Source organism: Synchiropus splendidus, chromosome 4, assembly GCF_027744825.2.
Source record: "Synchiropus splendidus isolate RoL2022-P1 chromosome 4, RoL_Sspl_1.0, whole genome shotgun sequence".
NCBI classification, from domain to species: domain Eukaryota; kingdom Metazoa; phylum Chordata; class Actinopteri; order Syngnathiformes; family Callionymidae; genus Synchiropus; species Synchiropus splendidus.
The window spans coordinates 2,467,583-2,484,464 of NC_071337.1; the positions used below are offsets into that span (position 1 = coordinate 2,467,583).

The 16,882-nt window shown below is 50.1% G+C and overlaps 2 protein-coding genes across 4 annotated transcripts; both read right to left on the bottom strand.

Moving 5' to 3' along the window:
* Nucleotides 1-234: 234 nt before the first annotated feature.
* tigarb (TP53 induced glycolysis regulatory phosphatase b) lies at nt 235-2,740 on the bottom strand. 2 transcript variants are annotated; one of them, XM_053863261.1, is made up of 6 exons: nt 2,538-2,740; nt 2,348-2,385; nt 1,832-1,953; nt 1,653-1,730; nt 1,466-1,576; nt 245-780 (listed from the first exon to the last, which is right to left on the bottom strand). In XM_053863261.1, exons 1-6 carry the CDS (start codon nt 2,567-2,569, stop codon nt 376-378), a joined length of 786 nt encoding a protein of 261 aa, XP_053719236.1. In that variant the 5' UTR covers nt 2,570-2,740; the 3' UTR covers nt 245-375. The 2 variants fall into 2 exon arrangements, with proteins under 2 accessions (XP_053719235.1, XP_053719236.1); XM_053863260.1 differs by lacking the exons at nt 2,348-2,385; nt 2,538-2,740 and adding an exon at nt 2,076-2,339 and having other exon boundaries at nt 235-780.
* A 768-nt stretch (nt 2,741-3,508) lies between these two features.
* LOC128758069 (G1/S-specific cyclin-D2-like) lies at nt 3,509-15,403 on the bottom strand. 2 transcript variants are annotated; one of them, XM_053863854.1, is made up of 6 exons: nt 15,025-15,403; nt 14,426-14,641; nt 10,739-10,898; nt 7,217-7,365; nt 5,287-5,475; nt 3,509-5,254 (listed from the first exon to the last, which is right to left on the bottom strand). In XM_053863854.1, exons 1-5 carry the CDS (start codon nt 15,217-15,219, stop codon nt 5,311-5,313), a joined length of 885 nt encoding a protein of 294 aa, XP_053719829.1. In that variant the 5' UTR covers nt 15,220-15,403; the 3' UTR covers nt 3,509-5,254; nt 5,287-5,310. The 2 variants fall into 2 exon arrangements, with proteins under 2 accessions (XP_053719829.1, XP_053719828.1); XM_053863853.1 differs by having other exon boundaries at nt 3,509-5,475.
* Between the last annotated feature and the right edge of the window lie 1,479 nt (nt 15,404-16,882).

A 16,882-nucleotide genomic window follows, 5' to 3' on the forward strand; every position in this document is an offset into this window, starting at 1 on the left:
CCCACGAAGGCATGAGGTCCCCACAAGGATCGTGTTTTGTCAGGCATTGGTCCCCACTAGTTTGGATAAACAAGCCCCCACACACAGATTGCGCTTGTGTTTCTGTCTTTCTTGGAGACTGAAGCTGGTGCCCAAGTGTCAGGAGGAGGCAGAGGCAGGTTCAGAGGCGGGTTCTGAGCTCCGGATCTAAAGCAGCGGAGACGTGACTCAGACACAGAAGCGCTTTGACCTGGACACGTCTGGGCTCTTTATTTCAAGAACCGAGGTTTACACCAGACGCGCGGCCATATTGCACATCCCACACGAGAAACTTAGACGCTGTAGAAAAATAAAAGCTGGCGCTGAGGAGCCGTGTCAGGAGCGGCCGTCCCTGGGTTACAGCCGGTCCAGGTGGCCTTTCCTGTTGACGAAGACGCAGCGAGCGGCGTCCAGCGCCGGCGTGGACTCCGCCTGGCTGACGCTGAGAACGAAGCGGCTGATTCCCGTGTTGGGACTGGGCGACAGCAGCTGCGACATCTTGGCTCCCGAGGGCAGCGAGCACTTCAGGTCCTCGATCAGGTGTCGCACCGCCACGCGGATGTAGGCGCCGTGGCTGACCAGCAGCACGTGGACCGGCACCCCCTGGAGGCCGTCGTCGGGGAGGCCGGCCGCCGCTCCCCCCTCCTCCTCCTCCTCGCCGGCCGAGAGCGGAGCCCCGCGCGTGTCCGACGCCTCCTGGCTGTGAGCGTCCAGCAGCTGTCGGAACAGACTCCGGAGGAACTTTTTAAATCGCACCAACACCTGCAACAAGAGCCACGGCACCATCAGCAGAGCAGCAGGTCACACACACAGGAGAAACTACCACCAGGGGTTGCTGCTTCTACAGCGCCCTGCCGTAGGTGGCGCTCAGAATGGAACACTGCAGCTATGATACCAGACAGATTTAGACTGAGTCACTCCACCGAGGCAGGAGCCCTTCCACACCCGGTTCTGCTCCATCAGTCGAAGAGCAACACCTACTGGAATTGCACGAGCGCACTCTTTTCAGAGCACCCCCTTGAGGGTCCACCTGAGAGGCCCACCTCTGCAGAGGACCCTCCCAAACACGGAGCAGAGAGTCACCAGTGAGGGCTCAAGGTTCAAGACACAGGCTTCTCAAAGCAGCAACTCCTGAGAGAGACCACCTGGCTGCTCAGTGCCCCCACGGTAGCCACGTGTTCCTGGCTGAAACACTGAGGAGCAGAAGCCCATGGGGGAAGGTTTGCTGCAGTGAATGTGTGGGGAGGTTGAGGCATGTCGTCGCGTCATTTCAGAGGTTTTACCAGCGTTCATTTCCATGGCCAAGATGGAAGAAACACCTTTCATATAAACTAGACAAAATATAAACACTCCCCCCGGAGTCAGAGCAGGAGGGTCCCAGGGCAGGAGGGTCTCAGGCAGCATCACATCATGTCATAGCAGCAGGAGGGCGAGCGGCAGGCCTCACCTGCTCCAGAGTTTCCCCCCCTGGTGGCGTGTACTGCCGAACAGACTGACCACAGGCGTTGGCCATGTTCTTCAGGTCCTCCTTGGGTCGTCCCTCGGCGACACCGAAGCTCTGAAAGGGTGGACAGCTTTAGGAGGGCGGTGCCCCTGAGGTCCTGCGTGTGTGTGTGTGTGTGTGTGGGTCTCACCCGCTCTCTGAGCAGTGGCTCCAGAACCATCTCAGCCCCAGAGCAGAGCGAGTTGTTCCTCAGGATGAGCTCAGCTGTCTGAGGAAAGCAACACAAGTCGGGTGACGGAAACACTTTGAGGACCACTTCCTCCTTCCTTCCTGTCACATGACCAGCTGACTGAGAGGACAGGCTCGTACCTGAACCGTGCGCTGCAGGTTACTAACGTACACATGATGGAAGTGGAGACCCGACAGGTACTGACCCACCGCCTCACCCTGCTGAACCCCAACCTCGGACAGAGTGGTGTCCACGCCCTGACCTGGGAGAGAGAGAGACACGTGATCTCACACGTCTCACACATCCTAGTGAGGACCTCTCAAGGTCATCACCCTTTCCCCAGCCTCTCCCCCTGAATCAAACCATCCAAAACACATGGCTCACCTGAACCAGGACTCTGGACCAGACTGGGACCCAGATATTTTGATGTTTGAACCCTCACACTGAGGCTTGGATTTGTGGGGACCAGCAAAACGGTCCTTTTGCTCACAAGGGTAGATGAGCTAATTCCACACACACACACTCGGACACACCTCACTCGCACACCCAGGCTAAAGGTAGCATCATAAACGGCTACTAACATAACTAACATGGCCGCAGCGTTATAACGAGATACTTTGATGACGTCAGCGAGGGACAGGTAAAAACGGACGCACCTTGCAGCAGCTTGTCCTTGTTGTACTGCGTCTCTCCGCTGTGAAGACACAACAACCAGGGCTGAGAAGCAGAACTCGGTCGCAGACAAGTGTCTCCGAGCTGCGGCAGGTCACTGAGTCGCGACGCCAATTGTGTTTGAGGAACAACACGCACACACACACACGAGCGCACCAACACAATAGGACTTACTGTCGCACGAGCGTCAGACTGAACGTCAACATGTTCACGCACGAGCTTTTCTCCCGGCGAAGTCCGACCCGGCGATGCAGTTTGTTCACGTGACCGGTAGCGCGATGACGTCACATAGCATGCGTATCAGCAGTAAAGACTAACGTGTACTATTTAGACGTCAATTGCGCTTTCATTTTTTTTGTATTATCGTTTTCATGGTGGGTGAGGAGGAAATGAGCAGGTTGAATTTAAACTTCTTTAAATCTGCGGTAAATAAAAGCGCCACCGGAAGTGGAGTCTGAGAGGAAGTAGATTAAAGCTTGAGCTGGTTTCATGAATGTCATTGCTCTTATGAAAGTTGTATGTCTTATAAAGCCGCTGGGTGTCAGTAACTCATAACGGAACGCTACAGGGCTTGGACAAAATAATGGAAACGTTTTTTTAAGTGTTGTTGTTTTAACCACCTCCCGCACTTCAATATCAATGCGTTTTCTGTGGAACCGTTTTACATAATGAATATAATTTCAGTGCGCAATATCGCTCGTGTGACGCATCTCTCCAAGAACACGAAAATGAACTTGATGGATGAACAACGCAAATTTTAATTTCACCACTAGATGGCGTTATCGAACCACCGTCGCAGTGGAATGAAGAGGTTTCAGAGCAGAGGACAAGCGACTGGTCCAACCACCGCGCACTTGGAAGTGAAGGTGGAAGCCGACCACATATTCCCTTTGATTCAAGGAAGTTCAGTCGAGATTGTTAGTGCAGCTGGGAGCGGGAGCTCAGAGAAACGGTGCTACTTGAATGACACACACAGGAAACCTCACCTTTCCAACGACCATACGTGTGGTTTAGAGACGACACAAAGACAGGAAGCAGGTTAAAAGGGGGTGAGAGGTGAAGATGCTGAGGTGTTCTCCCGGGGAGGGGCCAGGAAGGACAAGAGAGACAACTCCAGGAGCAACACAACCAAAACCAGCCAAGTGTTTTTAGCCAATTTATTGTGAAATGGTGGAGGTACACGGCGGTTGCTCTCGGGGCAAAGTTTGGAACAACAACCACGCTGAACATTTTGATGGGTTCACCCACGACGGTACCTCACGATGGAAGCGTTTTTAAACATGTTTAAATAAACAATTAATGCAACCAGGGGTGAATTTTCAGGCACCTCAATGGAATCTGCTGGCAGAGAAAAGCACCGTGCTCCAACCCTCTCAAAAAAAAAAAAAAAAAAAAAAAAAGAAAATAAACCCGTCCAAACTTGAGTGAAGATGAGTGACGTGTGATGAGGTAATGCGAGATGGCATCCCGCTCTTCTCCAATTAACCTGAGGTACACAAACGACATGACGACAGAAGCAGCACGGATACGTCGGGATATATATATATATATATCGGATTACACATGAAAAGGATGAAAAGGATGACAAGAACTTCCAGTCCTGCACCAAACGCTTCACTCCTGAACACACATGCAGAGATTTAAAAAAAACAAAAAGCAACGACCTGTTACACGTACAGAGCATCATAGCAGCACACGAGTGGATCACAATAAGGCATCTTTGTGTGTAAGACTAGAAAAGTGAATACAACGCTTCATAGCAGCAAGAAAATGATGTGTCACTTTGGATTTTGCTCACACAAAACATTTACATTGTTTAAAGCACTTTAGACATTTTTGGTTTCTGCACAACAGAAGGAGCTCAGACACGGATTAGGCCCAACTCTGACAGGCTTTTTCTGTCCCTGACCTCGGCCTAACCCAGCGCGAGACAAAAGCGCAAAACACCAGACAAGTCACCATTTGGAAGGTTCGGGAATGGATTAACAAAATTCAAGTATGATTAAATAAAGACACTGAATTCCAACAAATTCTAGGTCTGATTTTGCTTTTCCTGGCGAGCGCGCCAAGAGAACATGAAATATTCTAACATCACCCGTCTGGGCGCAGCGGTCAAGGTATATACCCCCGTGGGAATCCAGCCCCCATAAAAAGAAAATCAAATAACTTAAACAAAAAAATGAGGGGGAAAAAAAAAACACCCACTGAACTCTCCCCGACAACCACGACCCCCTTTCCACGGTGAAGGAGTGTGTTTTAAAAGTGCATCAACATTGTTCATAGCAACTCCTGCTCACTGGCGACGGGTCGACAGGCGCGTTCACTCCACTCCCTCCGGCGAGTGGTCTGGCGCCAACAGCTTCAAAACAGCATCCCTCCGTGTCCATCCTCTCACTGTCCACTTGCACTTACTTTACCATCCAAACTGGTTCCGGACGATCCAGCACCTCCTCCCTCCTTCTAGGTAACACCTACCACAGTCCCCCTTGCCTGTGTGAGCGGGCCCAGCCCGCTCCTGACCACAACTCCTCTGCCGCTGCCGCCGCTCTGCTCCCAGTTTAAACGCCGTGTCATGCATCATCAGCACATCCATCACAAGACTCCAGACCAGTCCCCACTGAGGAAACCCCCAAAATCTGAACTGCTCGCTAAAGCTGGAAAAAGAACTACACACAGCTAAATATACCTTAGATCATGGTATTTAACTAGGTGGTATCAAAAGAAATATATTTAATATATTTATATATATATATATATAGAATGCTATTTCTCTTCAAGTATGAAAATATATTCAGGTTTGCACGGAGGGAAACCTAAAGGCACTATCAAGTCTCGACAGCAATCATCTTAAATACCTTGCTTGATTACATAGAAAGGCGTGGAAGCTTGGGGAGCCCACCCTTCACCTGAGGGGCCGCTGGGTGAGCCCACATCCAGCAGGCGGCGCTCACAAGTTGACGTCGCGCACGTCTGTGGGGGTGGTGGCCTGGTCCTGCTGCTCCCGGGCCTTGTGGCCGGCGCTGGCCCCGGGCTCCGGCGGGCAGTGCTGGCCCCGCTGCAGGCTGGCGGCCAGCACTTGCTCGATCTGCTCCTGGCAGGCCCTCAGGCAGTCCTGCGGGGACAAGAGGCGGCGGTTGGCTGGATGTATGAGGCGCCGGCGGCCCGGGTCACATGCGTGAAATACCAACGGGGACTTAAAGTGTCTTGAGGTAGGTGGTCCGGTCTGCATCGGGACCAGAACAATGAGTGCCAGCGCACGCTAGTACGGGCCGGGCAGCGCTGGGATGAGGCTGCGAGGAGTCGCGGCGGCAGGAGCGAGCCGCGGCGGCCTTTCTTCAGTCAACAGCTCACAGTGTGGTCAGTCACAAGGGAAGTCGAGAGGAAACAGTTTTGACCTGCTGCCCTCCGGCCGGCGGCGTGGAGGTGAAAACACTTAGGGACGAGGATGTTTGGGCTCCCGGTGACGCAGAAGCTCTGACTGGAGCTGTGGGAGGTCTGGCGCGGTGGACCAGTGGCGGGGCGCTGCAGGAACGCTCCTTTGAAACGTATGGATAATTGGAACCCGATGAGCTGCGGTCGCAGCGCCTGTTGTGACGGCTGCGTTTGTGGGGCCCACGTTCCCATGGCAACGCCGCCACAAGCTCAGTGGCAACCGGAGTTATTGGCTGCAGCCGTCTGAGGCTTTGCAAGATACTGTGACGGTGGAGGCCTGAGCTACTCTGTGAGCCTCACTTCCCTCCCACAGAAGAGCAGGTCGGGACCAAAACTGAGGGGTCCGAGTGCACCACGGTCGGCCGGTGCTGTCATGATTACCTACGGCAACGGGGGGTTTCTGAGCAGATCCAGTGTGCTTTGAAAATGAGGACAGTTTCACGACGCCTCACCAGCCTGTCACTGGTCGTCACCTGAAGAAAACCTGATCAGGTGACACCATCATGAACCTCGTCGCCAGAAGCCAAGAGTAAACAAAGTAGTTATCAAAGCAAAAGCTGGCCGTTTTGAAGAATCTAAAATCTAAAACATGTTTTGAGTCTTTGTTTACTACACAGTTCCATATGTCTTCATTCATGGTTCTGACGCCTTCAGTGGGAATCTACCATGGAAACGCACTGAAAGAGAGGCGGGTCCAAGCTTTTGGCCTGAACTGTACATGTTTTCATAAAGAACTGGGCGACCAGGTGAAAATGGCATCCAGATTTTTAAAAATTCTATTTCAGTATTTTTCACATTACACACACCACAGCGTGGTAGAGATGGACACACTGTTGGTGTGTCGTTCTGAGCCGCTTCATATGGGCACAAAGGTCTGAGATCTGCTGGACCCCTTGGGTTCTGCTGGCCGTTAAAGGCCCTTCATTCCACGAATATATCTGTGAATATATTGTACATGGAGGGACAAGACGTACGATGAGAGGAAGGGAAAATCTTAGCTGGTTATACGTGTACTGAACAGCAGTACCAGTCAGCGGTCTGAAACATTTCCACATGATCAGTTTCACGTTGACCTCATGAGAGCTGAGTCATTTCTTTAGCAGATCTGGACTCATTAAATTCCTTCTGCAGCTGAAGAAGGTCGCCAGCACATGAAAAGCTTTTTGTTTTGAAGAGCCGTCAGTGCAGAACATCGACCAGGAGGGGCCCACTGCTGGAGCCATGTGAAGAAATTGCATGTGCACGACCACAAAAATGCGAGCTCCGGGTTTGTAGGAGATATTCCATCTGCCACTGCCCTTTATAGCAGCAGTCTGGCTCCCTGAGCTGCTTCCTCCTCCTCCTCTCCATCAAAGCAACTGGCTTCAGACTGCGCCCAGGGAGTCCTAGTTTACTGAGGAGCTGCGATCCTAAACACTCACCACCTCGGTGTTGGTGATCTTGGCCAGCAGGACAGTCAGGTTGTCCTGACTCAGCCTTTGGTCAGCGTGGTCCAGCTGCAGGCCGCAGATGGCGGCCCCCACGCTGCCGCTGGCGATCATGGAAGGAGGGTTCATCGCCAGACGGTCGTCTGAAAGACATGGCACAGGGGTACTGTTACGGAGAGCCACCGATAAAGGCACGAGGTGCAAACATCCAGAGCATGTTGAAGAGGAAGAGCAGAGTTTCCCACAGTCCGTCCGGAGGCCTGTGCTGTGATGAGAAAAGCAGAGTCCTCCCACTCGCACAGCACAGATCCAAGTATGACTGCACCGTCTTAAGTGACTGCAGACACGCCGGGTGGGAGGCGGAAGAGGAGACAGAGGACTTCACACCACCGGAGCCACTTTCTCATGGACCTCACTGAACCATCCCAGGCACCCGCTTCGCGACTTTCATGACACTTCACCTCCATTTCTCCCTTTACTTTGCCCTCCAACATCCGAGAGTGGAAGCCGTTTGATTGGCTTATCCTTTCACGGTCCTGCACAGAGCTCATTGCCTCTGTGGTGGTGCACTTTTCCACTCACCAGAACAACAAAACTGACTCTCTCTCACTCCTTCTTGTTTCCCTATCAGGCATCAGTAGCAGGAAACAGCCCAGTTTATAAGTTCAGGTTCTCTGATGCAGGCATCGCACTCTAAATGACAGAGGGATGGAGCCACCGCACTCCCCCAGCTGTCTATAGTGCTCTGTCAAAGGAGCAACATCTCAGCTCCATATAAAGCTCGCAACGTTTACATTTCTGCACGACCACACAGGGCCCACTTCACTTGTGGTGGCTTTGTGTTCCATCAGAAGCAGCCATATTCCCAACAGGCGCAGCCACTGGAGCGCTCGGACCCTACGAGGTGAGGGGCCCGAAGAGCTCCTGTGGCTTCAGCAGGAATCATCGAAGGAGCGGGTCTACGACAAACCAGCATCTGTGAAGGACGGTTCTGTCCAGGATATGAAAATATTAGAAGGCTCCAAAGCACAGGCCTAGGAATGCCGTGGAAACTCGCAGAAGAGGAGGCCGGAGGGGAAATCCGAGTTTGTCATTCTCCAGAACCTCTGAAGTTTATTTTGGACGTGAGGCTAAGATGGGAGGGAGGAAGGAAGGTCGTTGGATCAGTGTCCTGACTTTCTAAACCAGGAAGTTCCTCTGTCACCAAACAATACCGGGAAAGAGCTGGCGCTGTCCGGCAAAGCCACGTCTCAGCAGAAGGCTGTTGTGGGCAATAGAATGGTTCTTCACACTGAAATTTACCCATGTTCACTCTGAGGCTGCAGCACTGAAGAGCTCACCACTGCAGACACTTCCCTCTGGTGTTGCATGATGGGAAACAAGCTGAGTTTGGTGCTAAAGACATCAGACCTGACACGACTCGCTCGCCCTCTGAGAAAGCAGAACAGTTTCCATTGGTCTTGCAAACCCCACCCGACCAGCGTTTCAAATCCGCTGCTGATATTTTGGCTCCAATGAAAACAACCACGACAAACACACAAGAAGATGCTGTAACAAGTGACAGCCATTGAGAAAAATTAGCCACGCAGGGAAGTGAGAAAGACATGTGATCACTATACACGGTCTGTGAATGACACTTCACACGGCACACTTCCACAAGTCTCAATGAGTGACATTCTGGCGGGAAAGAAAAGACATGGTCAGTTCAGTCCTTTGCTCCAACATTAGCTGAAAAACTCTTGAAAAGACATCGGTGTTGATGAGAACTATGTCAGGATAAGATCAAGCATTTATTGATCTTTAGGATGAAAGACTCTATAACAGTTGCCGTCCAACAACACTCAAGAATGGAACACACAGAGTAGAATGCGGCAAACTGTTTAGATATGACAATGCTGCCGGCTCCTGCTTCTCTAAAAGTCAAACCAAGAAAATGTTGTAAATTAAAACAGATTTTGTTGTGCAGCTTCTTTTGCTTGTTGCGACTCCACCCTGGTTACGAAGCATCTTGCGGCATTTCAGTGTCAATGTGGGAAAAGAGCTGTTGGACGGCCGGTCATCACTCTCAACATTTCAACACTGAAAACGGCTGCTTCTGCAAACACATGAGACAGCCGTCCTTTGTCGGAGTTATATTGGTGGAAAAGACGACCCATTTTCACTCCGTGGTGTCACATAGACATTTGCAAGCAGAGTCTGGCGGCCTATCTTCACGACAGGACATTGAATGTCACGACATACCAAGCGACAGTGTTACACAAGGAATGTCTTTCACGCGACCCACAACCTGCACTGTCATGAGACGCACGGTTTCTGCTACATATAAACAATTGTGGTGGTGGCTTAAATGAGAGCCTTCAGAAAAACTCTCTTTAAAGATGAAATCTCACGTGAGCAAATGTATGGAAATGAAGTAGAAACATTGAAACAGATATCACATAACACATCATGGAGGTGATCATGAATATGATGTTTTCCGGCCGTGTATTTTTGCAGAAAAATCCTAGAAGAGACACCGTAATAATGAAGTCCATTGCTTGCGGAACTCGCTTGTTCCGGCCAGATATATAGAGAGACAGACCACGTGTGGACAGCCACTGACTAGAGAGAGATTTACTTCTCATGACTAAAAACTTCAGTAAATTTCAAAACGTTCCCCTCTGCTTCATTGTTTCTCTGTCGTGTTCTTAATGGCTGCGCCATGTTTTTGTGGCTTCTAAAAAACCTGGCGGGAACCTTGCTAAGCCGTGGATGGAGGAACATGAGCTTCAGTTGAATGGGTGACACGCCAACACGCAACACGCGACACTGAAGGCTGACGCCGTCAACATAGGACGTGAGAGTCGACTTCCCATCCCAATATATCACCCCACGGGAGTGAGACTGTGGCGGAAAAGGTGAAAGCGACGCCCCTTGAGTCTGGTGATGTGTTCAATCTGAGTGTTCTGACTGCAGGTCGTGGATGTGACCTACATCTGGTAGAGTTTGAGGAGTGTGATTGGACGACCTAGTGACGCCTGCAGGGCGACTGCGGTGTTGAACATCCCATCACAGAAAACAAGAGCGAAGCACGAGAACCCCTTCACAGGGAGCACGGACAGAGGAAGGGTCGATGAGACGAGGTATTCCACGAGCAGCGCCGTACCTGCTGCACATCTGTGCGCATTTCAAAGCACCAAACAAATGCGGCGGGATTTCATGAGTCAAAATACACTGCTATTAACATTGCTGTGGTGACGCTGAGAGAAAGGCCTCACATAGTGCGAGTGCCACAACTTGACATTGTGACGATCGCTTAAAGGCAATAAAAAATAACACATCTGCTGCCTCCCTTTGAAGCAGCCAGGAAGACAAGCTTGAAAGAAAGAGATTCAGGAGGGCAGCTAGAGGTTGTTGTGACAAGAAATAGGTCAGACTCACAGATGACTCATGACAGGGGAATACTTGTGCGTGTGTGGGAAGACTCGGGTGGACGTGGGAAGGGGTTTAGCAGCAGAGTAAAGAAGCACGGGTTACCTGTGGCACACAGCGCGATGAACGTCTGCGTGTGTTTCCGGATGATGGCCAGCTTGTCCTTGGGCAGCGGCAGGCTGCGGATGATGTGCTCGATAAAATCATTGGGGATGACTGAGGCCATATCCCACTTCAACTTGCAAAGCACGACGAGTTCCCAGTCCTGCAAGACGGAAGGGAAGTGTTAAAGCATTTCAAACCAAGCCTGCTGGAGAAAACAGCCCTCACAGGGTCGAATGGCAAAACGCCACGAGGGCAGTGCCCATGAAAGCAGATTAGCAGGCGTCGCTTCCCAAAGGAAGTACTTGTCAACGGAGCAACATTTTTCTCTTTATCACCATCCTCACTGTATCTCATTATCTGCATGCCTCTCTCATTCCTCGCATCCTTTGTGTTTTATTCACTGCCGGCATGTGACGGGCTTCGCTGCTCGCAGGTCCCGCTGAATAGACAAGTCACCGCTTCCTTCCTGTCACAAGCCTCGCTCAGCCATAGACAGCTCCTCCGACCCAGCACGCGCCACCGAGCCCCAGACACATGACACCTCTGGTGGCTCTGCACTCACTTTCCACGAGAATTTCATAAGCACTTGTCGACACACGCCACAACGTTTAACGGGCCCTAAAATGCAGGCGACTTAGACAAAAGGCTTTTAAACACTGAAATAATGAGAGGAAAACTCAAACAGACAAAGTGCTCAAAACTGTCATGTGATTCAGAAGAACTAGAGTCTCTGTGGAGGATACTCTGAGCACGTCAACGCACTGAATTAAAATGCTCGACAGGACCAAAAGGCTGAACAACATCGTGCAATTGATCAGGCTATCGACTTGTTCTCATCTGCGAGAGACATTTACCAACTAAAAATGGCAAAGAACTGAAAAGAGCAATCCAGCAAATGATCAGTTCCAAGGAGTGTTTGACAATGAAAGTCGAGAGTTCAGGGGACACACTTGATGTTTTAGACATCTGTAACAACTGCTTATTACCTGTTGTTACTTGCAACATTAGTCCAAAGACTCGCTGTCAACCACATCAGAGGGCAGCATATATATGTCCACGAACATCTGTCCGAGTTCCACACATGGAAACATCACGGCATGAAAGACACAGCTGAAGGAAGAACATTTCTTCCATCATCATCAGCCCCATTTGATTATAAAATCCCACGAAACCATGCCAGACATGTCCACCATCCAAAACCAACAAACCCCCAATAAGATCTGATTTTATTCACTGCTGGGCAAATGCTGGAAGCTCGAGTGTCACAACAACATGTTGGGTAACAACTTATGAGCTTGGTCGGTTAGTCAAGTCTGAAGTGAAGGGACGGACCTGAAGTCAAGAAGCCAGGCTCCAAATGATAAAATCTGGGAGGAAAACGAGCAAAATCAGATCAGCCTTGAGATCAAATGTAACATGGCGTGATTGGTAACTATTAGTTTAAACGTGGGTCATTTATTCATCCCAAAATAGTAAGCTAAATGAGATCTTTAACTTGATCTGAGTCTCTCACAGAGCCTGTGGAGTGACCCACATTCTCTAGCGTGGTGTGCAGTACCTCCTCTGCCACACACATGCTTGCATTTAAACTATTCTTCCCTGTGGGGGACGCTGCTGAGCAGGGTGGAGGGTGTGCGCTCACTTCCTGGACAGCTGCTGCCGCATATTGCTTCTCTGCTCCAGCTGAGGGGCCAGCAGCAGCAGCAGCAGCGCACGTTTGCCCGAGTCCTGCTGCCTTCCCTGTACATCCTGTGAGGATATCCAGGAATCTGAGGCCTGAGACAATATAGAGGATCAAGAGGGACAAATGCAATATCCCTCAACAGCTGCGGGCAAAACAGTGGGGTGTTCAGAAAGCACATGGAGACAACTGGTGGCTACCAAGTGCGTGAGCAGTTTAGGTACATTGATTACTGCTATTAAAGCATCCCTACACACAATCATCCTTCTATCCCCACAGTCTAAGAACCATGGAGGCTAGTCTTGTATGAAGAAACATCTCAGAGAGGGGATCATTGTTCACTGAGGGGGGGAAGCAGTTGCAGAAGGACTTCACCATCAATAGTCACACCAACAACATATTTATTTCAAAACATGAGAACACGAGCTGGCAAGTCCATGTGGACGTAAATACTGTATATAGGTCATCATGTTTGTATTGGAGCGTGTTTCATGAACACCTGATCTTTGACAAGGTATTATCGTTCATGCCAACATCAGGCTTAAAGGCACGTCAAAGTTCTCTGAGGGTTGCACAAGTTACGCTTGCAAACTTGACTGTGAGCTCTTCATTTCCTCTCTGTGCATGGCTTCCTCTGTCTCCCACTGTCAACACAGACTCACATCACGGTAGAGCGACCATCATCCGAGAGCAATGTCACAACTGGACCAAGGTCTCCACTTGAGCACAAAAACAGCCAAGTGGATTGTTTGAGTTTGGGGAGAGCAATATTGAATATCAACATTCTGAAAGAGTGATGTCTTGATACCAATACCAGTATCGGGACTCGCACCGATACTCCGCAAATACTGGCTAATGACAGCACCTGATACCAACTATACGTAAACCCCATGATTTGCGTGATCAGCAAATGGTGGGCGGCTCTACCGTTTCACACTGAATAGAGCGGAATTTGCCATAACGTGGGTGTTTCCATGTGGAAGAGGGGCATGCAGCTCTCACTTGCTCCACCCTCTGTTTACACAAAGTGGGGGACGCTAGTATTATCCACAGTTCAGTTTTCAACCAGAAATGATCCAGTTTCACCTCATTTGTCCTGTGATTGAGGTGGGTGATATGATGACATGAACTCATGGACAATTAGAACCTGTTGACCATCTACCAATGTGAGCAGATCAAATGGATTCAGTCACATTCTTTCTATACACTATAGATCAATGCTGACTCGTCCTTCAGTCGTCCTCTTCTTCCCACACACACAATCAACTTCCAGCTGTTTTCAAACCTGATGCTCCTCTAACGTGACCACACACCTTCAAGACAGAACCACGGAGTGTTGCTTGTGGGACCAGCAACACCAAAGAAAAATTAATTTTTCACAAATTAAAAAGGATTTTCTACAAATGTGCTTTGACCAAGGCACTTTTGCTGGTCAGCCGTGGTTTTTTTTCAAAGAACCAAGTGGCTTAAAAAAGGTTGAAAAACTGCTCAGGACAACACTGGCAGGAGCAAACGCTCAAACTGAGACAGAGGTGGTTAAACCAAGCGCTCCTTCTGTCATTCAACGGGCTGAAGCGAAACTCTGGAGAGATGCAAAAGAGCACCCAAGTATAGAGGTTTTATAATCAGAGGAGCGTCTCAGGAAAAAGGACCAAAAACGCTTCTTACATCAGAGCCACCTGACAGTACAGATGTGGGGTCTTGACTTCAATATAAAACTGTCAGGTGAACTGAGAGAACTGAAGAGGAAGTGTGCTGAAAGAAAAAAAAAATTGTTGTCATGCTACTGTTGATGAGGTGGAATGGCTCAGTACCCAAAGGTCAGCACTCAAGGATCAGGACATGCTATGCTGGCTGGAGGTGTGCAAAGCATCATGTGGCACTAGAGGGCATCACACCCCTCCAGCATGGATCCCAAAAATGTCGTGGTGGCATACAGCATTTCATACTTTCTGAAGTACGCCATCATCCCAACAAGTGGCTTTCACATGGCTTATTGTTCCTACCAGAAGCTCCCGCGGGGTGATGGAGTTGTCTGTGTACATGCAGAGCTTCTCTGCGGAGATGGGCCTGCTGTCCTTTAACTTGGAGGCCAGGAACATGCACACGGCCCCCAGCAGCTGCAGGACGCTCTTCCTGGTGGGCATCACAGCGAGGAAGCGGTCCATGTAGTTGATGGCGAGTGGGAAGACGTCCTCGTTGCTCTTCGCCTCTTCACACACCTGAAAACCAAAACCATCCATTTCACCTCACATTCAAACAAGTTTGAAGCTGCGTGCGCACAGACGTGTCCAGGATTTCTGCGCGAGAGCTACGACATAAACACGGACGAGCATGACGTGTGCAGTCCCGGGTTTGGAATAAAGGCAGAACTTTTCAGCGCTAACTTCAGAGCTAAGGCTAACTCCACTGTTCCTCGGGCAGGAAACCAAACGTCTCCACGCCTTTGTTGAGTCACTCCTCTGCAACTGGGAGGCTAAACGGCTGCACCGGGAACCCTCGGTGGGAGAGTTACGAACAACGGCGTTGCATTTTCAAAGCCCAATGTTAGCGCTAGCGTGACGAGCTCGCGCGGGTTAGCCGGGTGAAAAGAGCAGCCACCGACCTCATGCATCCAGCCCGCGACCATCCGCCTCATGTAGGGCTGGATGTCCTGCTGGACCCGCTGGAAGTAGGAGCACCGAGGCAAGAAGCGCTCCTCGATGGTGAGCAGGCTCTGCAGGACCCTGCTATCACACAGGATGTTGGGGTCCACCTGGGCTCTCACCACTGGGTCCGACTCGAAGCAGTAAAGCTCCATGACGCCTCCTCTCCTCCCTCCTTCTGTGGCCTCTGCTGTATCAAAGTCGACAAATAAATAGGACGACTACAACGACGAGCGCGGAGAGGAGGAGAAGCGGCCGGAGCGAAGCATGAGGCGGCTGGCTCTGGTTCTGCCTCGCCTGGCTTCTGCTTCTCGCTCGACCCCTTCGCACACCAACATCCGGTGACGCCCGACAAAGTAAAAGACGCTCGCTTCCAAAAACCAGCCGAGCGTGATACTGTATGTACAGCGTATTATCCATGGTTTGTCCGTGTTGAAAATAACACGTAAAGTTATGGTGCAATTTGGATTGAAATGGAATTTCCAGGAAATATGTGAAATGGGACAACCATTTTCGGCACCTGTGCCAGAATGGCGTTTGGATCCACAAATAGTTTTCTAAGGCTATTTTGTCACGAGGAGACCTTTCTCAGGATGATCTTTTCAAGCTTGCACTCTTTATTTGTCATACACTGTACGCACCACTTCGCCATGAGTCTAGTTTGAGTCTTGAGTCCGTCCACCATGCAACTGCCTTGTGTTGGCCCCTCTTCCTGCTTCCAAACAACAGCGTCCACCCCAAACCCACCGACTTCATCACCATCTCGTTTTGTTTAAAGGAAGAAAGGGTTCAAATGTATGGCTCTTTGTCTTTGTTCCGGTTACTCTGCTGTTCATTTCCAAACCTTGCCTCCTATCTCCTGCACACGGAACCTACACTTCATGGCAGAAATTGAATTTTGAACAGCATTTTCAACAACTTGCTAGTTAGTTTTGACAGCAAAGCCGATTCCTCAATGCTGGAACCTTCTGTCAAGTGTTCACCAGTTTCCACTTCATCACCTCAGACTGAAAAATAACCACAGAGGAGCTACATAAACACTGGAAGAAGCTAGCAAAACAGCTACTGAGCAGGTTACCCCGCCAGGCTAGCCTAGCCGCTAATTCTCCAGAGGGGATCAAATACCAAAATAACTATTTCAGTTTTGAAATTAGAGGCAGCGATCAAACGTTTTGTTGCGCAGATGACTGTGATACTGATATATCGATCCACCACATGAAGATGAGAGACAAATGTTGGAAAACCTCAGCCAACGCTGGATTCCTGTGGGAAGAAACAGGATCAAACCGCGCTGCTCTCACTTTCATGGAGCAGGATTAGATGACCTACAGTGTGACGCATCCTTTTGGAACACGGAAAATCAAACTTCCTGAAAAGGAAGTCCTTTTGGATTAGTCATGCAAAGCTAGCGAGGGTGTGCGGTTCCCGCCGGATGTCTAAACACGATTGTTATTCGTCCTTCAGAAACAGGATCTGTCAGACTGGAGCAGTTATGATTAGAGGGGAAGAAGCTGTCGAAGGGCACTGTGTTGCTACGCCAACCGTGTGCGAGGCAGCCTGGTTCGGGAGTCGCACTTTTGAGGGAGGATTCCTCAAACTCACCACTCCACCACCTTGTGTAGATGAAGTCTGGAGGCATTTGTAAAAACTTTGTTTGTGCAGTAAACAATCAGCGTCATCACATCGGCTTTATACCCCGTGATCCGAAGGAAGTTCACGCACTTTTGCCCTGAATGAAACAAAAAAAACAATATCTTTGTTGATATTTTCTCTGAGGGAGACTCATTCTTCATGTCTAACATGTGCATGATAAAGAGG